The sequence below is a fragment of the Tursiops truncatus genome, chromosome 2 (genome assembly GCF_011762595.2).
Source record: "Tursiops truncatus isolate mTurTru1 chromosome 2, mTurTru1.mat.Y, whole genome shotgun sequence".
NCBI lineage: Eukaryota > Metazoa > Chordata > Mammalia > Artiodactyla > Delphinidae > Tursiops > Tursiops truncatus.
Genome location: NC_047035.1, coordinates 95,111,025 through 95,135,854, shown reverse-complemented (window position 1 = coordinate 95,135,854; position 24,830 = coordinate 95,111,025). Strand labels below are relative to the sequence as shown.

Sequence of the window (24,830 nt, the reverse complement as noted above, 5' to 3'; positions counted from 1 at the left end):
CACTAGGATGTAAAAATATAAACAGTGTACATGATCAGTATGACCCCTGGTCCTAAAAATCTATTCTTGCATATGCCGAAATGTGAAAAGGAGTCTCTCTGGGCAATGGGATTATAGGTGATTGTTTTCTTCCTTATACCTTTCTGATTTTTCCAAACTTTCTACAACAACCATGTATAATGTTTATAGTTTAAAAATACTATAATCTTCCAACTTTAGTTTGTAGCTTGCCCATGTTCAACCAACCAGATCTAAGATGCTAGCCATGTGATATGATTTAAGGTTGATATAACTCAAAATTTGTAGTCTCCATTTAAAAATTGGTGTTTTCCAAGAATATGCAATGACATGCAAAGGCGAAAACACTATTAAGCAAAAAACTAAAGTTCAAAATTGCGTATGGCATGTAATTCCAATTTTTTTAATGTATACACATAGGTGCTTATGAAGATACTAGAAGAAAACATAAAATGCTAAGACAGGTCAGTTATTTGTTAGGACAGGGCATGTAGGTGATTGATTTTCCTTCTTTATGTTCCTCTGTTTCCAATTATTTATAATGAACATGTACAGCTCTTATAATTTGAAAAAAATTTAAAGTTCAGTTTGGGAGAAAAAAATTATCCAGATTTGGAATATTGGCAATTTTTCTTTTCTTTTTAATATTTATTGGAGTATAGTTGGTTTACAATATTATGTTAGTTTCTGCTGTACAGCAAAGTGAATCAGTTATACATATACATATATCCACTCTTTTTTAGATTCTTTTCTCATATATGCCATTACAGAGTATTGAGTAGAGTTCCCTGTGCTATACAGCAGGTTCTTATTAGTTATCTATTTTATATATAGCAGTGTGTATATGTCAGTCCCAATCTCCCAATTTATCCCTTCTCCCCCCTTATCCCCTGGTAACCATAAGTTTGTTTTCTACATCCATGATTCTACTTCTGTTTTGTAAATAAATTCATTTGTACCCCTTTTTTTTAGATTCCACATGTAAGTAATATCATACGATATTTGTCTTTCTGTGTGGCAATTTTTCTACTTCTCTCTTTGTAGGGGTCGATCTCCCATAATTCCTAGTCATCCTTTTATTCCTTCTGCCCTTGTTTCCTCGGGTTCCTCTCGCCTTCCATTCCTGCAGCTGCTACTCTGTCCAGTCATTATTTCCTCTTTCCCAGAACATGATAACAGTCTCTTAACCTAGTTGATTTTCCTGCTGTACTTTGTCTCTCTGACCTACTTCTGAAAGTGCAAATGCTGGAATAATCCACTTGAATGACGTCGCTCCCTTGCTGAATAAATCCACGGCTCACCTTCCTAATGCTATTACTCGGAGTCCTCAGCACGACCCCATGACTGGCCGCCTTAGCAGGTTTGGGCAGTGGGGGGCGGGAGGTGGGCAACATTACTAGGGCCCCGGCACGGGCCAGGCTCGGGTGGGCAGGCCCTTTGCCAGTCTTTAACTCGCCCTTTGGGACAAAGCAGAGCGGCTTGGTGGTCTAGCTCTGTGGTAAACGTTGTGGAGTCCCACTACATACAGATTCAGGCTCCGTCACTGACCTTGATCTCATTTAATCCCTCAGCATTTCCTCTGTGGTAACACGGATGTCCTTCCTCCCTCCCAGGGTGGCTGTGAGAGGTCAGGGACCAGCCCTTCGAGGTGATCAGTAGCTGGTCCCCTCCTGATCTCTCATCCTTAGGAGACTGCCCTCTACTCCTTCGTTCCTCAGAGATCTCAAGAACTCCGCCAGCCGGCCCTTGGCTGTAGGAGTCCACCCCAACTCATGAGCTCCCCATTCTCTCCCCAGCCCCATGGTGACCTCTGGTAGACATTCCCCCTCAGCAGTGTCCCCACTGCCACCTGCCCCACAAATACATCCCTCTCATTTTGGGCTCTTCCAAATGTTCAGACCAGGGCCCCAATATCTTTACACTCAGCGGTTCTCTTCTTTGCCCTTGACATGGCCCACTCTTTGGAACGCTTGTTAAATCGGCTCGGCGACAATGGCTGCTCCCTCCCACCTTTACCCCCTTGGCCTCCCTCTCCAACAGTGGCACCACAACCCCTCAGACCCCAGAGCATTGCTTTAGTTCATGCCTTCATCTCGTCTGAACTGTGGCCATAGGCTCCTCTCTGCTCTTTCCTCATCTCCAGCCTCATCCCCCCCCACCCACCCCCGCTGCTGTGGTGGCGGCTGCTATTGTAGCCACCCACAGGGCAGCATAACATCTGTGGAGCTCTGTATTCCAGCCTGGAGCTAAACGCTTCCTGTGCTGTCCCTCAAAATTCCCCTGGTACCCCTGTGATGGTAGATTCCAAGATACCCATTTGACAGACTAGCAAACAAAGATTCAGAGAGGTGAAGTTACTTACACACACATCCCTTTTTCTTCTCTCCCTCTTTTTCAGCTTCATCTTGGGTAAAAGATGTGTGATCAGACCTTTCTCGTTAACGTATTTGGCTCCTGTGACAAATGTTTCAAACAACGGGCTCTGAGACCAGTTTTCAAGAAATCTCAACAGCTCAGCTACTGTTCACCATGTGCAGAAATTGTAAGTGCTGCTCTTTAAAACTTTAAGTCATTACCTGTCTTGAAACAATGTCTAATGTGAGGGCCCTGTGACAGGTGGGTTGCCAGAGAATCAGTTCACGCACACACACACACACACACACTTGCAGCACACCCAGGCTGGGTGAGACAGTATAGTGTGGGGATTTAGGATGTGGGCTCTGGGCTCTCACTGCCTGGGTTCAACTCCCAGTTATGTTACTTGGAGGCCTTGTACCAATGGACCGCCCCTCTCCCAGGAGGTCTGTTTCCCATCTGTAAAACAACAATAATGGCATCTGTCTCATAGGGTTTTGGGAGAAACAAAAGTGAGTTTATTTGAGAAAATGTTTAAAACAATATTCAGCAGAGGAAGTGCTCAATAAATGTTTTAGCTTGTTATTTTTTAGAGCTAATGCTTTTTTCTTCTGTCTTCTCCTAGTCTGCTTGGCAAGCAAGCAAGCTAAAAGGAACTCTGGTAAATAAAGAGCCGGGGAGCACCTTCCCAAAGGCCCTGTTCCAGCTGTCCTTAGGAACAGCTCTGCAGAAGATTGAACCATATAGGGCCTCAGTATTTAGCAAAATCAGCCTCAAGGAAAAGTGCTCCTTGGGTCTAAGCCTTCAGCGAGGGTAGGCACTGAACACAAAACCTGGCACTTTTCAAAGTACGCACATCAATCCGCACCAGAGATGGCTTTGCGCAGGCTTCAGATCTTGCAGCAGAAATGCCCACAGCCGGGCTGAGGCATTAGGAATATCCTGTCTCAGAGGATTTGCAAAGCCGTGTGGAGCCCCCACCTGGTCACAAGTGGTAAAGCACTCTTCCCCACAAGCTCAGTAGGAAATCCCGATCATGGACACGATGAAAAAACAAAAAACAAAACACATATCTAAGGGAGGAAAGATAACGTTGACATTTTATCCAACTGAAGAGGAAAAACCATATTCATCCTTTTGGTCCCACTGTAACCCCTGGCAGTGATCACATTTTAAAAAATTATTCCTATAAAGCAAATTGCAAGTAAGCAGCCTCAGGTGGCACACAAGCTTTGGTACAGCATAGTAATCCTGATGTCACGGGGTTCAGGCTCAGTGTGATGGGCTTCTACCTGCAGCACATTGTGTTCTAAACTTGGATCTGCAAACTGAGCACATTCAGTTCTTAAAATAAACCTGCTTTTTGATGGCCCTACCATCCTGGAGCAGTGCTATTTATTAATCCAGCTCTTCTCCTTTTGAAACAACTTCCTCTGTGGACAGAAGGAGCCCAGAATCCCAGATGTCAGGTCCTCTATAGCATCACAGATTCTTCCCAGGTCAGAACCCCGCCTGGAGATATTCTCAGAGGATTGTCGCCAACTCTCTCCACCACAAGCACCTGGGGTTCCCAAATATTCAGACAGATTCTTTTGACTGTGCAGACATCTAAATGACTGACAGCTAACTTTTTAATCCAGGTGTTTGGGATTGTGTAGACACAGCCCCCCGTGGACACTTTTCATGGATAGGGGCAACCCTGTAACTCCACCACTGCTGAAACGTAGCAGATCTCAACTTTTCTGACCCCCAGCTTCCTCACTTACAAAAAGCAGTGAACAGCAAACCACAGGAAGGCACTTTGCAAACTTTGCCAGCCATTGAAAAGTTACATGGCCTCATGTCTAGATGGTAAAGTTTCCAGATTGGAGGCTGTTTGGGGGTTATTTTACACAAAGAGCCTTCAGAGGAGGGCACACACCAGTATGAAGCTCCACTCACCCCAGGTCTTCACAAACAGGCAGCCCCTGAGGCAGACACACACATCCCACGGTGGGCAAAGAGGTGCCAGCCTGAGGAGGTGATGAGAGGATGCTGCTCTTCCCAGGTCTTCTGAGATGACCCTTGGGAGGAGTGTCCCCCATGATCCAGTGTCTCATTTAAATTACTTCCTGTGAATTGCTCGAGTGTACCAGGCAGCCTTAATGATAACAACCAGCACAGACTGTATGCCATGCTTCACTCTGAATGCTCTGCGTAGTCACTCCTGATGAGGATCCTATGAGGAAGGTGTTTCTGACACTTTCTGGGAGTGTGAACTAAGCAAATCATTTAACCTTTCTGTGCCTCAGTTTCCTCATTTGTAAGATGGAGGTGACAATAGTACCCATTCAGGGTGACTGTGGTGAGTTATTAATGTAAAGCACTTGGAACCGTGCCTGGCATGAAAAGAGACTGGAAAGAACGGATGCTTGAGTCTGCCACAAAGTCACTAATTTGCTTCCTTGAGGGAACTATAGCAACCCTTCATTCTAAGGTGGAGGAAGCTGCCTCAGAAGTGATGTGTCTGAGATCACTGGGCAGGGGCTCAGAAGCCCCGAGTCTGGGTCCCTGTGTGTCCCTGGCCCCACCACCACTTCCTTCTGCTGCCAGGGACTTAACTCCCGAGTGAATAAAAGAAAGGCAAAACCAAGAACGGGCAAAGACCCCACAGCTTCTCAGAAGCCAGAACTAGCTTTGTATATTTAAGTCAATAAACGAGGAGAGTTTTCATTTCGTTGTAGGGGGAGCATCAGAGCTACCGGGGTCAGACCGGGTACCAGTGGCGCGAGCCAGGCCCCCTTAACCTCTCCTCTCTCGGCAGGCAGAAGCGACCAAGGACGGGAGATGTGTGCGAGGGACTGGGGGAAAGGGGTGTTGCAAGGGCTGTGTCACTGGGACTTCCTCAAGCTCCCAGGAGCCGGGCAGTCCTGGGTTGGGATCCCAGCTTGGCCCTCACTAAGTGCGCGTCCTTCAGCAAGTTACGTATCTCCTCCTAACCTCGGTTTTCCCACCCGCAAAATGGGCAGGACACTCCCTGCGCCCCCGGGTGCTGTGCGCTGCAGCGCTAACTCGGGCCTCGCCTAGGGCACTGCGCAAGGGCTCTGCGCCCGCGGACACGTCCGGGGAAGGGGGGAGGGGATCGGCCGCAGCCGCCCGGCTCTCAGCAGCCGGCGTCAGCGCCGAGGGGCGGGGCGCGCTTGGGGAGACGGCTGGAGCTGCGCCGGTGGCGGCTCGGCGCAAGCTCGCCGGCCCGGCCTCCGCCGCCCGCTGACTCGCATCCCCGCTTCCCTCCCGCCGCGTCCCCGCTCGAAGATGGCAACAGACGGGCTGCACGAGAACGAGACGCTGGCGTCGCTCAAGAGCGAGGCCGAGAGCCTCAAGGGCAAACTGGAGGAGGAGCGGGCCAAGCTGCACGACGTGGAGCGTGAGTGCGGGCCGGGGCGGGGCCGGGGTCTGCGCGCCGGGAGGCGGGCCGGGGAAAGGAGACCGGCTCCGGCTCCCGGGGGGGATAGGGGGAGAGGATGGAGGGGGGCGGCCCGGGCCCGGAGCCAGGCCCGCGCCATCGCCCTGGATGAGGGCCCCGGTGCCCGGGCGCCAAATGAGACGCGGGTAGCGGCCCGAGCCCCCGGACGCGCGGGTGGGGGACCCGAGACGGACGCTCGCGGGCTCCCGGCACCTCGCAGAGCCCCTGCCGGCTAGTGGAAGCCAGCCCGCCTCTGGGCGGGGGCGGCCCCTGGCCGCTGTCCTCCTGACGTTGGATCGTGGGACCAGTTACGGTCATCACCTGCCTGCCTGGGAGACGCAAGCTGATCTCATTCCTGCCCTTCCCCAGCGGAGCGGGGTGGGCGGGGCGGGGGTTGGTTGTCAGCAAGGGCAAGCGCAGCGAGCTCTTGTGGACGCGGCCTAGGGTAAACTCCAGGGTTTTTTGGTAAGCGTTTTACTTTCTCCATCACTGTTGTCTTTTCTCAGTTTTGCTTTTGCAAGGACCCAGACTCTGATATAAAAGCTCACTTTTCCAGTCCGAGAGTGGAGAGCCAGATGGGGGAAGGGAAGCAGAGGAGCTTACCAAATCCAAACATTTAGTTCCTTTAAGGCTGTTTAAGAAGCTTTTGGATGGATGAGGTGTGGTTAGCATAAAACAGCAGTAGCAATCTTAAATAAACTTACATTATTGACCACGACCATAATTCAGAACCGGTCTGTGACTTTTGTGAGGGAACAGTTAAATAGCCAGGTTACATGACTCTTAGTGGGATCAGCTTCCCCTTACTCTGTGGGATGCTTTGTGCTCAGTAGTGCTTGGGCTCAGGCCAGGCTTGGGGAAGCGGCTTCATCTGCTTCCTTTTCAGCCCTGAGGGTGGCAGCTCCCCTTTGCTGAACAGGGCCTCCTCATGCGTGGTGTTCTCAGGCACACCTATACATTGTGATCCTGCTCTTTTGGCACCACCCCTCTACATTCACTTTGGAAAAGAAAGACGGGGTTTATGCTAGGTCCTTTAGCACCTGATTCCTTTCTTTGGAAAAAAAAAAAAAATCACTTGATAGAAGCAGGTGACCTGAATTTCAAATGTGCTGTGCTTTTGTAGGAGGCAGGCTAAGCCCCTATATCATTTAGAAATGTATTCAGCTACAATTAGCTATAAACCCCAAATAAAGTAATTAAGCAAATTGGGAGTTATTTTTCTTAACAAGGACAAGGGTAGGCGATTGTCAGCTTTGGTTCAGCTGCCCGGTGTGCTCTCAGGAACCCATGCTTCTTTTGTCTCCACTACCTCAGAGCACTGGCATTTGCCCCACGATTATAACTGCCACAGCGCCCAGCATCACCTCCGTATCCAGGGCAGGAAGAAGAGGGAATGTGGCACCAGCTTCTGTTTCTCCTTCTCTTCAGGAAGGCAAAAGTTTTTTCAGAAACCTCCTTTCTCCCCAACAGATTTCTGTTTGCACTTCATTGGCCAGAACTAGGTCACATGGCTACAGCAAGGGAGGCTGAGAAAGGGAGAAGTGAGCTGAGTACGCTGCCATCCCCAAACAAAGTTGGGTTCTGTTATCAGAGAAGTAGGGAATGGATAATGGGTCTGCCCCATTTCCCTTTGCAAATTCCTACACTCTGCAGATGATAGTGACGATGCTGCAAGCGTGGTGTTAGTGCCTCGGAGGTAGGTCGTCTGATTTCTCCATTTTACAGACGAGGAAACTGAGGCACAGAGAGGTGAAAGGACTTGCCGAAAGATCCCAGCTAGTAAGTAGTGGACCCAGGATTCCAGCCCAGCGAGTCAGAGCTCCAGCCCATCCTCACTTCAGCTTTTTTGCCAAACGTCTTAGTGCTCAGTGCAGAGGGCATTCTCCAGAAACGCTCTGGAGAGTAAAGGCTGCCCACTGGGATATTTTTCAGGCTTTTCTGTGAATCTGGTAAATTGCCTAAGGCAGAGGGATGGTCAAGATGCAGCTTTTCAACAGGGAACCTCTGTCCTGCAGAGAATGCAGTGCTGTCAGAGGTCAGGGCCAAATTTTGGACCCACAGTGGAAGGATTTATCCCCACCCTCATATGTTAGAATTTTTAAGTAGAAAAGACCAGAAGCCATGTGGTCAGGGTCCCCTTTATTCCCTCTGTATCTTCCGGACCACTTCTCTTCCACTCTCATGTAAAGCCCTTGTTCCTTTGAGGCTCCGAGCATTCAACTGATCTCCCTCTCCATGCTGCTGTCTCCTGACCCCCCAGCCAGGATCCCTCCGTTTTTGAGGACTATGGCACATGGCTCAAGCCTTCCTTTTGACCCTAAGCCCTGTCCTATCCCTGGTGTCTTCAGGATCCACAAGGGTGAACAGGAGAGTCACTCCGTCACAGCCCCCCGGGGTCTTGTAAGCACGCAGCACTGCTTCTCCTCTTGTGACCGCAGTCTCTCCCACAGAGATCTCCATGATCCCTGGGCTCTTCTCTCTTCCAGTCTCTCAGCCTCTTCCTGAGCATGCGCGTTTTTGCATTTTGGTGATGTTAAATCATAGGTTGCCCTGTGGCCCCTACCCTGGTCGGGGAAAGGTCTTCAGGCCGTAGCCAAGGTGACCAAGTCATCCTGGTGCACCTGGGACTCTTGGTTTTAAAATGGAAAGCCTTGCATACTGGGAAGCCTTCAGTCCTGGGCAAACCAGGACAGTTGTTCAGCCTTCTGTTAGCTCTGACTTGCCCAAATTCTTGCTGTAAAAAACTCAACACAACAAAACTACAGAGCATAAACTTGGAGGAAAGAGACCTTAACTGAACTTCAGACTCTCAGTTCTTCAGCTCCCATCCCTTTGACCCTCAAACCAGCATCCATTTTGTTGGACCCTCATTCCCCAGTCAGACCCTGGGCCAACTTTAACTACAGGAAATGGCCTTTATGGGTGGCCTAAGGGGAAGCCAGCCTACATCAAACTCCACAGCCCCAGGCCTCGGGCCCCTGCCCTGCCTTTCCCCTCACTCCTCCAGCATTTCCTGCTTCTCTCCACATGTTTTCCGTCATCACCTTCTGCTTACCTTCTCCCATGGGTAGGTGCTCGCTTGTTGGATTCTCAGGCATTTTAGAACCGTGAGGTGGCAGCTTGTGTTAGTTTCCTATCGCTCTTGTACAAATCTCCATAAACATAGTGTCTTAAAACAACATAAATTTATTCTCTTACAGTTCTGGAGATGAGAGATCTAAAATGGGTCGGAAGGGTTGCATTCCTTCTGAGGCTTTGTGGGAGAGTCCATTCCTTGCTGTTCCCACCTTCTAGAGGTTGCCTGCATGCCTTGGCTTGTGACCCCACCCCACTCCAACCTCGTTTCTGTCATCACATCTCTTTCTTTGACTTTGATCCCCCCTGCCTCCCTCTTATAAGGACCCTTGTAATTACTTACATTGGGCCCACCTGTATAATTCAGACTACTCTTCCCATCTCTAGATCCCTAACTTCATCACATCTTCAAAGCACCTTTTGTCACATAAGGTAACATATTCACAGGTTCTGAGAATTAGGATGTGGACATCTTTGGGGGGGCCTATCACACAGCTCTTGAAACTAGAGGGGTCACCTGCTTCAGCCTCAGTTTTCGGGCACAAGAAGTTTTCTTCCCCTCCCAACAACCCTCTCCCCTTTCCTTGGGGCTGAAGTAGCAGCAGAGATCCAGGGAAGGGTTAAGGGATTTCCCAGAGGTTATGCAGCTACTCTAAGGGCAAATGGGGAGTACAGCTCTCCTTCTCACCATGCTAGACGGTCTCTCAGAAGGCTGAGAGTCACATTAAAATGGAAAAAAAACAGAAACGAAAAACTAAAGCTGTGTGCGTGTGTGTGAAGAGGTGTCAGTATTGAGTAAGAAAAAAAAAGCACCCAACAGTGTGTATGATATAGTCTCATTAGCTTAAACAAGAGCTGCTTGTATATGCATTAAATTTGTGGCAGGAGACACAGGAAGCTTGTTATCTCTAGAGAGGGGAGTGGGGGGATGTAGAGGTACGTTTTACTTTATACACGTGTGCATTTATTGCTTTTATAATAAAAAATGAATACTGAAATGGGAGTCAAGATCCAGAGAAAAGGAGAGAGTTCAGTTTTAAAGAGTTCTTAACTTGAAATTAAAGGGACAAATGATCTGGAAGACAGGCTGAAACCAGACAGCAGGAGGGAGGCCGTGTTCATTTTGGCCGACATACGTGGCAGCCTTGTGGGCCTGTTTGGGGATGACTTCATTCCGGTTCCCAGCTCCTTTGGGGAAGATTCTGTTATTATCTAGGAGCAGAGCAGCTCAAAAAAGATTTGTGTAATGTCTTTAGGTTAAAAATCAGACGAAATATGGGAAACCACAGGATTTATCATCTGATGCTATTCCCTTTTCTTTGTGTTCTAAGTGTAACTTTGTGAACTTGTGGCTAGAGCCTTGGGCTATTCTGACTTTACAGTGTAAGGAGAAATTTAGGAAAACCGTATTTCTGGATTAGTCTGAAGCAAATATGTTGATCCACTTTTTCCACGTTCTAAGGAAATATGCTGCGTGTACTGAGGCTTATAAAAGTGAGTTTCCCAGCAGAGTAATCTGCTTCCGGCTGCTCTTCCATGTGTGGCCTGTGGAGTCAGAAGGAGCAGAAAGCAAACTTGCCTTTCATTTCCCCGCCCCTTCCTCTTGCTAGAAAACTGTCATAATACGCTAACGCCACTGTAGCAGATTCAGAAATACAGGAGAACAAGTCATCCATAACCCCACCACCCAGAGGTAGCCACTTTTAATATTTTGATGTTTTCATGTTTGTGTGTGTATTTATGAGCTTACTTGGGACTTTATAGCTTACGTTTTCATGTCTGTGTATGTATTTATAAGCATACTTGGGATTGTAGTAGGTATAGTTTGAGTTTAGTTTTTTTTTTTGTATGAGTCTAGTTTTAATTTAACCCAATGGATTGAATAGCTCCTCATGTCATTTTACAGTTCTTTTTAATGTCAGTATTTAAAAATTATGATTTGGAACCATATAGTATTCCATCATAAAGGCTATACCATAACTTAACCCTTCCAACTTGTAATTCAGGAATTCAGGCTTTTTTGTCTGTGGCTAATTTATGGTTTTGGGGCAATTCAAAAATCTCTGACAGAGTGAAATAAGTCAGATAGAGAAAAACAAATACCGTATGCTAACACTTATATATGGAATCTAAAAAAAAAAAAGTGCTCATGAAGAACCTAGGGGAAGATGGGAATAAAGATGCAGACCTACTAGAGAATGGACTTGAGGATATGGGGAGGGGGAAGGGTAAGCTGCGACAAAGTGAGAGTGGCATGGACATATATACACTACCAAATGTACTAGTGGGAAGCAGCCACATAGCACAGGGAGATCAGCTAGGTGCTTTGTGACCACCTAGAGGGGTGGGATAGGGAGGGTGGGAGGGAGACGCAAGAGGGAAGAGATATGGGAACATATGTATATGTGTAACTGATTCACTTTGTTATAAAGCAGAAAGTAACACACCATTGTAAAGCAATTATACTCTAATAAAGATGTTAAAAAAAAAATCTCTAACACAAGTGAGGTAATGTGCTTATAAATGTTTTCCTTCCATCCAGGTGTGTGAGGGTTTTGTATACATCCCACCCCATTCTACCTTGGGGTAGAATCAGACAGAATGAGTTTTTTTTTTTTTTTTTTTAATTGACTTTTTCTTTGATAGTCTCTCTTTTTTTTTTTTAACCCCATATTTGTTTATTTATTTATTTTTGGCTGTGTTGGGTCTTCGTTTCTGTGCGAGGGCTTTCTCCAGTTGCGGCGAGCGGGGGCCACTCTTCATCGCGGTGCGCGGGCCTCTCACTATCGCGGCCTCTCTTTTTGCGGAGCACAGGCTCCAGACACGCAGGCTCAGTAGCTGTGGCTCACGGGCCTAGTTGCTCCGCGGCATGTGGGATCCTCCCAGATCAGTGCTCGAACCCATGTCCCCTGCATTAGCAGGCAGATTCTCAACCACTGCGCCACCAGGGAAGCCCCAGAATGAGTTTTTAAAAATTAGCTTTGGATAAGTTTTCTTCCTTGATTCCTTTGATCTTCTACCAAATTGTGGCCATCACAAGACTGTATGTTGGTGCAAAATTTAGTAAGTTATTCAAGATCATTTTTTTTTAATATTTATTTATTTTTGGCTGTGTTGGGTGTTCGCTTCTGTGTGAGGGCTTTCTCCAGTTGTGGCAAGTGGGGGCCACTCTTCATCGCGGTGCGCAGGCCTCTCACTATCACGGCCTCTCTTGTTGCGGAGCACAGGCTCCAGACACGCAGGATCAGTAGTTGTGGCCTACGGGCCTAGTTGCTCCGCGGCATGTGGGATCTTCCCAGACCAGGGATCGAACCCGTGTCCCCTGCATTGGCAGGCAGATTCCGAACCACTGCGCCACCAGGGAAGCCCCCAAGATCATTTTTAAAATAGTTCTGTTTTCGTATTTAAGACCTCTCATATGTCTTTGAACTTGTGTTCTGTATTTACAATCAATTTCACAGTGTTCATTTTCAGGGAAATTTTAGAGCATGTTCATGCTGGGGTCATTTTTTCACGGCCTTATGGAACAACAGGAATGACGCTGTTGCATAATTGCACTTTATGAAGTTACATGGCTTGTGTATTGACCTCCACGTTCTACATTTTACTTTAGGTTCCTGTGTGCACTGATTATAAAATAAATAGCAAAACTATTCCCTGCAAGTTGAGAGGAAGCCACATCTTTTTCTTTTTCTTTTTTTTTTTAATCTACATCTTTATTGGAGTATAATTGCTTTACAATGGTGTGTTAGTTTCTGCTTTATAACAAAGTGAATCAGTTATACTTATACATATGTTCCCATATCTCTTCCCTCTTGCGTCTCCCTCCCTCCCACTCTCCCACCCCTTTAGGTGGTCACAAAGCACCTAGCTGATCTCCCTGTGCTATGCGGCTGCTTCCTACTAGCTATCTATTTTACGTTTGGTAGTGTTTATATGTCCATGCCACTCTCTCACTTTGTCGCAGCTTACCCTTGCCCCTCCCCATATCCTCAAGTCCATTCTCTAGTAGGTCTGTGTCTTTATTCCTGTCTTACCCCTAGGTTCTTCATGACATTTGTTTTTCTTAGATTCCATATATATGTGTTAGCATATGGTATTTGTCTTTCTCTTTCTGACTTACTTCACTCTGTATGACAGACTCTAGGTCCATCCACCTCACTACAAATAACTCAATTTCGTTTCTTTTTATGGCTGAATAATACTCCATTGTATGTATGTGCCACATCTTCTTTATCCACTCATCTCCAAAATTTACAGGCAGCTCATGCAGCTTAATAACAAAAAAACAAACAACTCAATCCAAAAATGGGCAGAAGACCTAAATAGACATTTCTCCAAAGAAGATATACAGACTACCAACAAACACATGAAAGAATGCACAACATCACCCATCATTAGAGAAATGCAAATCAAAACTACAATGAGATATCATCTCACACCGGTCAGAACGGCCGTCATCAAAAAATCTAGAAACAATAAATGCTGGAGAGGGTGTGGAGAAAAGGGAACCCTCTTGCACTGTTGGTGAGAATGTAAATTGGTGAGAATGTAAATTGATACAGCCACTGTGGAGAACAGTATGGAGGTTCCTTAAAAAACTACAAATAGAACTACCATATGACCCAGGAATCCCACTACTGGGCATATACCCTGGGAAGCCACATCTTGATGAAAAGTTCATCTTTGTCTGAAGCCAGTATTACAGGTCATTTCCAAGGCCCCATAGATAAACTCTTCACACCCTCGTTTTACAGAGGAGGGCACAGGCTCAGAGGACACATTTGTTTACCTCTAATTTATAAGTGTGCCCTCCTCTCAGGCCTCATTTTCCTTTCTGAGGAGTGACAGGGCTGGCGCCCTACGTCGGCCTGCACGCTTGCTGTTTGGACCTTGGGAGCCCCGGGGCTCGAGGTGTGCAGAGCAGAAGCGCCTCTGAACCCAGCACCTCGCTCGACTGTTCACCAGCCTGACTTTGCTCTGTCTAGTTTCTAGATTGGGCTTCTAGTAAGATTTTATCTATGAGAGAAAGTAGAAGCAGGCAGGGGGAGGGAGCCTTGTACAACTCAAATAGAAGCTTGAAAACAACTGCTCCACATGACTGCCCGACCCCAGGCCCCGGGCAGGGAGGGTTCAGCCCTGCACACAGGACACCCCGCACAGGGTGCCGGGGGATGATGCTGGGCACTGCTTGTCGAGTTGCTAAGGTTTCTTTTGGCTCTAACTTGGCACCCCTCTCCCTGCCAGGTGGTGGCTGAGCCAGGTGAGGGCGGGTTTCTTGACTCTTGGTCTAAATGACCCATTGCTCTGGCTACATCAGGAAGTGGGAGGGATCCAAGGTTGGGGTGTCTTCTGGACCAGGAAGCCTTTGTCACTGCCTCACCTAGTCCTTGATTTTCTAAAGAATCACAGCCACCTGCCCAGAGTTTACCCCACGATGGGAGGTGTTTATCTGTCCTTAGAGGCCCAAGTCTGTGTGTGCATAAGGTCCTTAGCCTCCCTGAGCCTGTTTTCTTTTTGGTAGAAATGGAGATAAAGCCTGTGACCTCAGACCACGTGTAAAGCTCTCAGCCCAGCACCTGTCACGCGGGAGACACACAGTAAATGATGGATAATGGCAATGGGCATTGAAAGCCTTCAAAAATGTGCTTTCTGTTTAACTCAGCAATGCCCCAAATTGGAATTTATCTAAGGAGGTAATGCAATGCAAGGGTGTCACAGTGGCCCTGGAGCAAAGTAAGTGTCCACTGGTTGGGGATTTTTAGTTAATGGTATATTCATAAGTGGAATGTTCTGCCGTCATTAAAAATGACAGGTAATTACGTTTGACATTTCATGGCCCTTCCATTTCAGAATCTCTCTTTCCTCCAGGTCATGTTGTTTCCAGTGTTTTGGTCCTCAGAGCCCTAGTCCCCACCTGTACATTTTTGATTCCTGGCCAGCCAAATATCATTAAGCACTTTAATTTGCTTTCCCTATTAAACCACAGCACACCCCATGGATCAGGTCATGTCTTCCATTTTACTGAATAACGAACAAAAGTAAATGGTAAGAAACTAATTTCCTGCCTCCCCCTTCCCTACCCCAACTCCTATGCATCCTTCAAAACCAGGTTCCTGTGACGTCTCCTCCAATGGCTGCACCTGCAGCATAGTCAGCCATGTTGCCCTCGGCTCCCCAACACCTCTGTTAGCTACCTTCTCACTACACTGCAGTGGTTACCTGTGTGCTGGCCTGTCCGTGCCCTGCAGACTGTGAGCCCAGTAAGAGCAGGAACTGTCTTCTTCTTTTCTGTACCCAAGCATTTGGCGCATAGGAGGGAAACATCATTCAAGCAGTAGACAGTTACTAGCCTATACTTCCAGCTCTATCCCTCTTCTTGAGTTCCAGCCATGGCTTTCAGTTTCCAGCAACTACCCTACCTGCACATCATTCATAAGAAAGAGTGCTTACCATCTTAATTCCCAACCAGCTCCTTTATTTCTTCTTTTTTAAATTTTATTGGAGTATAGTTGATGTACAATGTTGTGTTAGTTTCAGGTGTACAGCAAAATGATTCAGTTATACATATACATATATTCATTCTTTTTCAGATTCTTTTCTCATATAGGTTATCACAGAATGTTGAGTAGAGTTCCCTGTGCTATACAGTAGGTCCTTGTTGGTTATCTGTCTTATATATAGTAGTGTGTGTATGTTATCCCAAGCTCCTGATTTATCCCTCCCCACCACGTTTCCCCTTTGGTAACCATAAGTTTGTTTTCAATACCTGTAAGTCTGTTTCTGTTTTGTAAATAGGTTCGTTTGTATCATTTTTAAAAATTAGCCTCCACATATGAGTGATAGCATATGATATTTGCCTTTTTCTGACTTACTTCACTTAGTATGATAATCTCTAGGTCCATCCATGTTGCTGCAAATGGCACTATTTCATTCTTTTTTATGGCTGAGTAGTATTCTATTGTATATATGTACCACACCTTTATCCATTCCTCTGTCAGTGGACATTTAGGTTGTTTCCATGTCTTGGCTATTGTAAATAGTGCTGCAGTGCACGTATGGGGGCTGGGTGCACGTATCTTTTTGAATTATGGCTTTCTCCCCAACCAGCTCCTTTCTGAATTGTCCGTTGGGGTTTGAGGCATCATTGTGTTCTCAACCACAGACTCTGGAATCCTCCCCTTATCTGCCCCATTTCCCCGCCCCACCCTCCCATCCAAGAAGCTGCCTTTCTGAACCTTCTCAGAGCTGCCCCACCTCCACCTTTAGTGGGTATAACTCACCTGGGGAGTATGTGGAAATGCAGCATCCTGGCTCCATCCCATGGATTCGGACTCCTTGGATCAGGAAACGAGTGAGGCTCCCACTGCCAGTGCTAGCAAGTTTGCGCTGATAAATTTAGGAGTTGGTTGGTAGCTGAAGCAGAGATGATGGGTTAGGGGTAGAGAGAGGTACAGAAAAAGAAGGGAAAGGGGCTGAAAAGTTAGGTTAGCCCACCAAAACCTGGTGCCTAGGATTGCTGCAGTTGACTGAAATTTAGTAATCACTGAGCATTCCCTTTATCCTTTCAATAAATATTTACTGGGTACCCACTGTGTGCCAAGCTGGAGACTAATAGCTAACATTCATTGAGTGCTCCCTTTGTGCCAGGCTGGGATAGTTGTCCCAACAACCCCATGAGGGAAACGAGGGGGCAGGAAGGTGAGCGGAGGCTCACGGTTGCACAGCTGGTGTGCGACTGCGCGGGACTGTGACCCGGAGCCCGGGCTCCTGACCGCTCTGTTGCAGTGAATGCTCCAAGGAGATCCAACAAGACAGCACTCCATCCTCCTGCCACTTACCTTCTAGTGGAATTTCTTAACAGGCTATCATTCTATTCTAGTAAGTTATTATTATAGAAACCAGCTAGCCGTGTTCATCATTTCTTTCTTTAAAAAAGAAAAAGTTAAATCCTGAAGTCATGGTTCATCAGAAGGCAAAGGAGAGAAGCCACATCTGTTCTGAACCAAGCTCCCACAAGTGAGTTACAGAGCATGTTCCACTCGTTCCCAGTTTTTTTTGGTTTTTGTTTTTACTTTCCGGTGTTTAAAGTTTTTAAAAAAGTCTTTAATTCAGCAGATGTGAGATTTGGCAGATAGAAACAGGATAGAGTAGGTTGGGAGTGAATCTATATATGGGAAGAGAAAATGCAGTGAGAAAAAATAATTAATAGTTGGGATGTGTTCAAATTCTTGCTTTGCAGGGAGGCCCTGTTTTGGTTGGTGAGTCATCTTTTTTTTTTTTTTTTTGGTAAGAGTGACATTAAATGGCTATGATTGTCCTAATGCTGAACTGGGGGAAGCAGCACTAATATTGGTATGAAGTTTCAAAGTAAAATACTAACTAGAATATGCTGACAGCTCTGAGCTGGTATAGGCTTGTATAAAAGGCCTATAAGAAATTAGAAACCTTCAGTCTGTTTTTAAATTGCATTCAATACGTTTTTGTAAAGAATGTTTCCATAAAAGACTAACATGCTGTTGGTGGCAATAAAGAATGCGATGTCTTCGCAAAAGCGATGGCATAATAATTGCACACTCGTGTAGCACTTTATAAAGTTTAGCAAGTACTTTTTACAGCGTGGGTTTTCACAAAAACTTTTAACCTGTTCTCTCATTTTTATTTCATCACAAAGAAATGGGGCAACTAAAAGAAACCAAGACTTCTTGGAGAAATAAATGTCTGCTTCCAGGGCTAGGGCAGGGAGGGAACATGAGCCCGCAAGAAGACGTGCTCCGAGGATGATGGGGACGTGTGGGAAGGTCTCGGGAGCCTGCCTGATAGGGCTCGCACTGAGCAAATCAGGGATGAGTTGGGCATCAAAAGAAATAGTAGTAAAGGATTATAACTTCTTGAATAAAATGAGAATCCATGAGTCCCTACTAAGGTAAACGAATGAATAAATACATTGGGGAAGAAGGAACACTTCTCTTCATATTAGAAAGTCAACTAAACAATGCACAAGGAATGATGGAATTAGAAGTCACCACTTACCAACCATCATAATAATTGGTTCAGGCAAGAATCATGAATGGATGTTAAAAGTAGGGTATTCGGACTTCCCTGGTGGCGTAGTGGTTGAGAGTCCGCCTGCCGATGCAGGGGACACAGGTTCGTGCCCCGGTTCGGGAAGATCCCACATGCCGCGGAGCGGATGGGCCCGTGAGCCATGGCCGCTGGGCCTGCGCATCTGGAGCCTGTGCTCCACAACGGGAGAGGCCAAAACAGTGAGAGGCCCGCATACCGCAAAAAAAAAAAAAAAAAAAAAAAAGTAGGGTATTCAAGTTTGAGGAGTATTGTGATGTTTATATATTCTCAGAGTACATCCCCACAAGGTACTTTTTCATGACAGAAGGCAAAATAGTAACTGTACAGTGGAGAACCCTGGCAGCCGCCACCTTGACCAAATGATCCGAGTAAACATTGCTGGTGATGGGACTAGCGAGCTGCCTCCTGACGGGACAGGTGTTCAGGGCAGGACCTCAGCGCTAGTCTGTGGTGTCCCTGCCAAACGTGCATTACCCAAAGCTAATCTTGAGGAAGCATCAGACAAGCCCAGGTTGGGGAACAAAATAACTAGACAGGAAGGAAAGCGACCAGTGACTGCAACACGTGATCTTAGGTTTTCTTTTGCTATAAAGATATTGTTGGGACAAAGGAGAGCATCTCAATAAGGTCTATAGATTAGACATCGTATTGTTTCAGTGTCAGTTCTCTGACTTTGATAGTCTCCTTGTTTTCAGGAAATACACACTGAAATGTTTAAAGAGAAGGAAGGGAAGAGGGGAGGGAAGAAGGAAGGAAGGATTTCCTGAGAAGGGGCACTGTTGTCACAAGGGTTAAAGCACAGAGTCGGCCCCTTAGCCCAGGCTTCAAATGAGGGAGGTGGGCACTTCCCCAGCGAGCACCAGCAGCTCCCTGGGAAGGCCAGAGCCGGTGCCTTGCCTCTCTCTACCCGTGGTGTTCTGTCTGTGCCAAGACACCACACCTTTCCTGGGGCTGTCCCCCGGCCTAGAATGCCCCCTTCCCTCCTCCCCACCTGCCCAGAAAAAGGCCCAGCTGAGAGATTTAGAGGAAGGAGAAGCAGAGCTGGGGTTAGGAGCCCGGCGCAGCCTCCAACCTGAAAGGGAGTGGCGCCGCACAAGGGGACAGAAGCCACGTGACCCCCACCTCAGTTTCCTCACCTCCACAATGACGGCATGGACTGGACCGTTTCTGGGGCCCTTTCTGCTACTTCGCGTGAACTTGTCTCCCTCTGACAGCCTCTCCAAAAGCCCCCCTAAAAGCTCTCCCTTGACCTCAGGAAAGAGGCTATGTTCCCAGCCCCTGAGAGATTGATTTTTGGAGTGCCTTCCTGAGGTATGTACCTTCTGCAGATCATGTGTTCAGACTTGTGGAATGTTGCGTTGATCTCTGCCCACCCTGTGAGTTTTCAGTAAATCCACAGTGTACTGTTTGGAGGGTCAGTCAATTTGCTCTTTCCTGCAGCATGTGGATTGGGCAATTACCATGTCCCAGACCCGTGCCCGGCATGGGGGGGACCAGTGAGGAAACACAGGGCCTGCTGTTGAGCAGATGGTGCACGTCCTGGCACCTGATAGGACGGTTTCTGTAAAGTCACTTGTCCCTGTGACTGGAAAGTAGTAGGTAAAAGAACCAGAAGCCCCCACTTTGCTCCTGGTCAGTTGTATGAACTCGTATCAGCCGGATAACCTCTGTAAGCCTCAGTCTCTTCACCCATTCAAAGGGAATAGCGATCTCACTCCACTGCCTACCTGCCCGCCTTGCAGAGCTGTGGCCCTTCAGTGGGAGAGTTCTATGGAGAGCTTTGCAGATATGAGGCAGTCCTGTCCTTATTCCCTCAACGTGCATATATGGAAGTGCTTTGAAAAACAGGGTCATTTTTTATTGAAGTATAGTTGATGCACGATATTATATAAGTTATAAATGTAGGGTCTTAAACACAGAGAGAATGACAGCATGTCTCTGCCTTCTCCTGAGCTTGAAAGAGACAGCATCGCGAGGGCAATAGGGTGAAGCGCAGGAGAGTGAAGCGCCGATGGCTTCCCTGTGCCAACTTGTGGCTCAGACCTGGTCCTTGGTCACGGGATTGAGTGTGTCTTGTCCTTGCAGTACACCAGGTGGCCGAGCGCGTGGAGGCCCTGGGGCAGTTTGTCATGAAGACCAGAAGGACCCTCAAAGGCCACGGGAACAAGGTTCTGTGCATGGACTGGTGCAAGGATAAGAGGAGGATCGTGAGCTCCTCGCAGGTACGTCACACCTGTCAGGTGATGGTGGGCACATTTCTGATTGTAAGCTGAAGGGAAAGAGCCGTCCTTTTCAAAAGACCCTCTCCGAATGTTATGTCTCTGCCTGTTCGCCAAAGGACACGAGTTACCCCGGTAAGAATTCTCTGGCGTACTTGAAAACTTCACTAATTTGGGTAGATTTGAAATTAGTAATAACTGAAATATTATAAACTCTATTTTACAAACCATTCAAAAATTTTCTTCCTGAGTACATTTCAAGGTCTTATTTGTAAGTGAAACCATTTTTAAATTAGGGGTTTTTTTCCTCCAAGTGGAGGGCGTAAGTGGTTGAAGTGCCATTGTGGCTTCTTTTAGTTTAAGAGTTTAGCAGTTTTTATGCCTTAAAGAACAAATTTAAACTATGTATTTTGTGAAGTATACTTTTTTCATTCATTTTATATAGCTGACATGGTTTATTTTTACATCTTATGTATTAGTTATTAAACTGCTACATAACAGATTACCCCCAGGTTTAACAACTTACACAGTGAATATTTCATATCTTACATGGTTTCTGAGAGTGAGGAATCAGGAGCAGCTCAGCTGGATAGTTCTGGCTCAGGGTGTCTCACAAGGTTGCAGTCAAGATGTTGGTCAGGGATGCAGTCATTAGACAGTTTGGCTAAGGCAGAAGCTCCCTTCCAAAATGGCTCACTCACATGGCTCTTGGCTAAGGCCTTAGCTCCTCACCATATGGACCTTTCCATCGGGCTGCTCACGACATGGTAGCTGGCCTCCACCAGAGCAGGAGAGGGAGACAAAGGCAGAAGCCGTGCTGTCTTTGATGACCTGGCCTCAGAAGTGACATTCCTTCCCTTCTTCTGCATTCCACTGGTCACACAGACCAACACCGATATAATGAGAGAGGGGCCTGGACAAGGACATGTCTTTCAGGAGGCTAGCTACCACTGCTTAGTGCTTTTTATGTCTATTTTGATGTTACATTCGTTGAACATAAAACCATAAACTGAAGTCATATATTTTTATGGCCAGTTTACCACCCCTCTGACCCCTGCCTCTGCCATTAGTCCAGCTTTTTCAAAGGCAAATTTGGTTTTTATTTATAACCCTTTTAAGTATCAAAACTGTACATATTCTGAATAATCCATGAGTTCTAATATCTCTGTCGGTACTATGTTTGATAGGACATGTGTTATTAATCTCCTGTATTACCTGCAAATCTAGTATATCACGTTGCACTTGCTTTTTTAATGTTCATAAAAAAATTTAATGTATCAGTTATGTATTTAACTGGAAAAAAGAAAAGGTTTTTACCCCTACCGCCCTGTTACAATCATTATTATCTTAGAGCACCTCTTTCTAGACTTTTTTCCAAAGGCTCCTTTTTACAAAGTGGTTGTTGAGATGTACGTGTTGCCACCTAGCCTTTTAGACTTTTTTTTTAATCCTTAAAAGGATGCCATATGTTGGACTTTCTGTCGCTCGTGTACCACTCTTACTAGAGAGGGTGGGAGAGGAGGAGGGATGCTTCAGCACTGCTGACTGACTCCATCCATCCACCTCTACTGCAGAGGGAGTCGGAGAGGTGGGTGGGGGAAGGGAGGAAGGTGGGAAACAGCAGAAGGGCTCTGGAACAGACTTTGAGTGACTCAGAGCAGCCTTTCTCCCTTAAAAGGCAGGAAATTCATCTGCCTGACTGAGTGGGTTGGGGTTTGGGGTGGAGGCACAGTCTCTCCAGGTACGTAGGCCCCTGGTGTCTGTGCTCACGGAGGGACCACATTTAGTTATGAGACTGCTTTTAGCTTCTTGGTTGCCTTTCTCTCTCCAGAGCGCACAGTAGGTGGGCGGTGGAGCCAGGCAGGCGGGCTGTGCGGTGGAGGAAGCCTCTGAAGGGAACGCTGACTTGGGTGATACACTGAGTCTCTACCCCCGGCCCCGCCGCAGCCCTCTGCTCTGTTATCTAATTCACCCACACAGCATGTATGGGCGTTTAGTCAGAAAAATTAGAAGCACAAATGTGCTTAGGAGTGTTAAAAGGCCCCAAACAGCCAACTTTGCCTTTGATCACGGCCTCTCAGCCCCACGCAGCGTGAATATGGAAATCCTCCATCAGGTCAAGTGAAGCAGGCAGCTGTGTCACTTTCATTACTCAGACCTTGCTGGCGCCCCTAAGTGGCATTCACCTCACTCACCAGATCTGGCTCCAAATGGCTTGAGTGATTTAAAAAATCAAGCCTGCGGTGGAGACTGCAGATTCTCCATCCCTGAGGATGTGGGGGGGACCCACGTGCTGAAGGAGGTCGGCTCAGCCGTCCTCCTCCACTGCCAGCGGGAGCCTGGGGGCCCAGACAACCCTCACACCACGTTCTGGGTAGACGACTGCGCTGCAGTCACCGGGGCTTACGTGGGTTTACCTCTGATGGGTTTGTGTTACAAACAGATGGCATCATAGCCCCTCCCCACACCCCCTACTGGGGCTGCAGAGCGGATCGCAGTGAAAGTGGCTGTGTTGTCTGTGGCATCGCCCAGAGCTCACCCTCCACAGGGAGTGCTCTTTGTTTCCGGAACAGCTGCCCACGGGGGCCCCCACCATCATAGGTGTGAGTCCCATGTTGTTTTGCAGGGTGGGTGGGGGTGAGGCTGTGATGTCCCTGAGCACCTGGGGGAGTCAGACTGATGTCAGGCCCACCCAGTTCCCCTCCACAGCTTCCACACAGGGAGGGGGGGCGAAGAGTGGGGTGGGGCTCTTACACGATCCTGCAGGGAACGTGGACTCAGGCGAATGGTGGGGAGGACAGGCTGGGGAGGTGGGGTGGGGGGACCATTAGTTACTGTCAGGCATCTGAAGGTAAATTCAGCTTTACCTTATCCCTGTATAACTTACTGACATTCGGGGTACGATGGTGATGACAGTTTACCAACAATTTGTGCTTGGTTTATAATTGGCATAAAAGAAGTGTCTGAGTGTTGCTTTCTGTCATTGTATCTACACAAGGGATGCAAGGTTGAGAACTAAGATTTGCATCATGCTGGAAAGTGCTGTCGCCACCTACTCGCATTTCTTCAAGGATGGGTTGGAGGGTCTTGATTGTCCAGATACTCGCTCTGGCTTTCCACTTGGCACTGCCCAGCTGGACTTGGCTTTCCATGAGGTTCTCAGCAGTTAACGTATTAGGGCTTGTTGACAATTTTTGAACTGTTTACTCTTTTTTGTTTTTCTTCAAGTGTAGTTGATGTACAATATTATATAAGTTACAGGTGTACAGTATAGTGACTCACAAGTTTTAAAGGTTATGTACTCCATTTATAGTTATTATTAAATATTGGCTGTATTCCCTGTGTTGTACAATATATCCTTGTAGCTTATGTTATACATAACAATTTGTACCTCTTCATCCCCTACCCCTATACTGCCCCTCCCCGCTTCCATCTCCCCAGTGGTGACCTCTAGCTTGTTCAACTGTTTACTTATTTCCTTCCAGGATGGGAAGGTGATCGTGTGGGATTCCTTCACTACTAACAAGGTAAGGCATTGTCCCTGGTGGATTGAGGCACTTCAGAACCCCAGCCCTGTCCTCGTCCTCTCCAAGCACCCCACTACTGGTCGCCCTGCCCTTCAGGAGCCTATTTGGGGGTGCAAACACCATGAAAGCCCACCCGTGTTCGGATGGTTCAGCAGCCCACTGTAGCGTTCATTCCTCTCTTGAGCCGAACCCCTCGCCCAGAGAAGAGCATGCAGGGCGAACACAGAGGGTGCCGATACGGAAACAGGAAAGGGCATGGCCCCGAAACTTGTCGCATTCACACATGCTACTACTAAATTTAGGATTCTTCTTCTGGCTGATGATAAGAGGTACCCAACCCCCAGTTTCCTCTCCCCTCTCTGTCTTCGACTAGACTCCATAGCACGTGGACTTGAGCAAACAGTGGGTGGGGAGCTGAGACCTCAGTGGGATTAAACTGCTCTCCACAGGGATGCCGTGGAGTCTCAGCCCCTTGCAAGTCTGGCATAGGCATGTACTGCTCCAAGCGAGACCTAAGTTTAGACTTGTAATGAAACAGAAAGGCCAGAATCTATGTGTAGGTGCGCTTGCATGCCTGCATCGTGTTGGCATTTGCAGTAACAAGTACTGTATATTCAATATGGACTCCAGTGTTTACTTAGAAAGAAAGTCTTCCTTTTCACTGTATAAAAAAGAAACCTATTATCTGTCTCAAATTGAACAGCGTCCTTATTCCGCATTATTGAACGTGTTCAGTAAGTGTCACAATAGGCAGTTGTTATACAACCTGCTCAAGGGGGCCCAGAACCATCTTGTAGAGCAGAGTCTGGAATGGTCAGGCCCCTGGGGAATAATAAAAATGACAACGTAACAATTTGCAGAGGGCTTTCCTATACATCACTCTGCCTCTCCAGAACTCCTCAGCATCTTCAGGGGTGGGGCTAGGGGGTTGCTTCTGCTTATGCCTTAGCATGGCGTAGAGCACACGCCTCCTGATGTCTGGGGAGCCATTGGGTTACCGCTTGTGGTCCCTGGCAGGGCCATAGTTACCACTTGTCAGCAAGGGGGCCGGGATGCCCTGTGCTGAGAGTGGCCACTCATTCGTGGAAGTAGGTTATTCATGGT

At 47.2% G+C, this 24,830-nt stretch overlaps 1 protein-coding gene across 4 annotated transcripts in view; it reads left to right on the top strand.

Moving 5' to 3' along the window:
• The first annotated feature begins 347 nt into the window (after window positions 1-347).
• The window catches only part of GNB5 (G protein subunit beta 5), a 47,694-nt gene continuing 23,211 nt past the window's right edge, over window positions 348-24,830 (top strand). The window contains exons 1-5 of one of the 4 annotated variants that reach the window (XM_073801019.1): window positions 348-1,378; window positions 2,417-2,560; window positions 5,668-5,779; window positions 20,066-20,202; window positions 23,685-23,726. In XM_073801019.1, the coding sequence (XP_073657120.1) occupies window positions 2,435-2,560; window positions 5,668-5,779; window positions 20,066-20,202; window positions 23,685-23,726 (417 nt within the window). In that variant the 5' untranslated portion in view covers window positions 348-1,378; window positions 2,417-2,434. Of the gene's footprint in view, window positions 1,379-2,416; window positions 2,561-5,535; window positions 5,780-18,232; window positions 19,292-20,065; window positions 20,203-23,684; window positions 23,727-24,830 lie in introns of those variants that run through there. The other 3 variants (XM_033851683.2, XM_073801020.1, XM_073801021.1) reach the window with 3 other exon arrangements.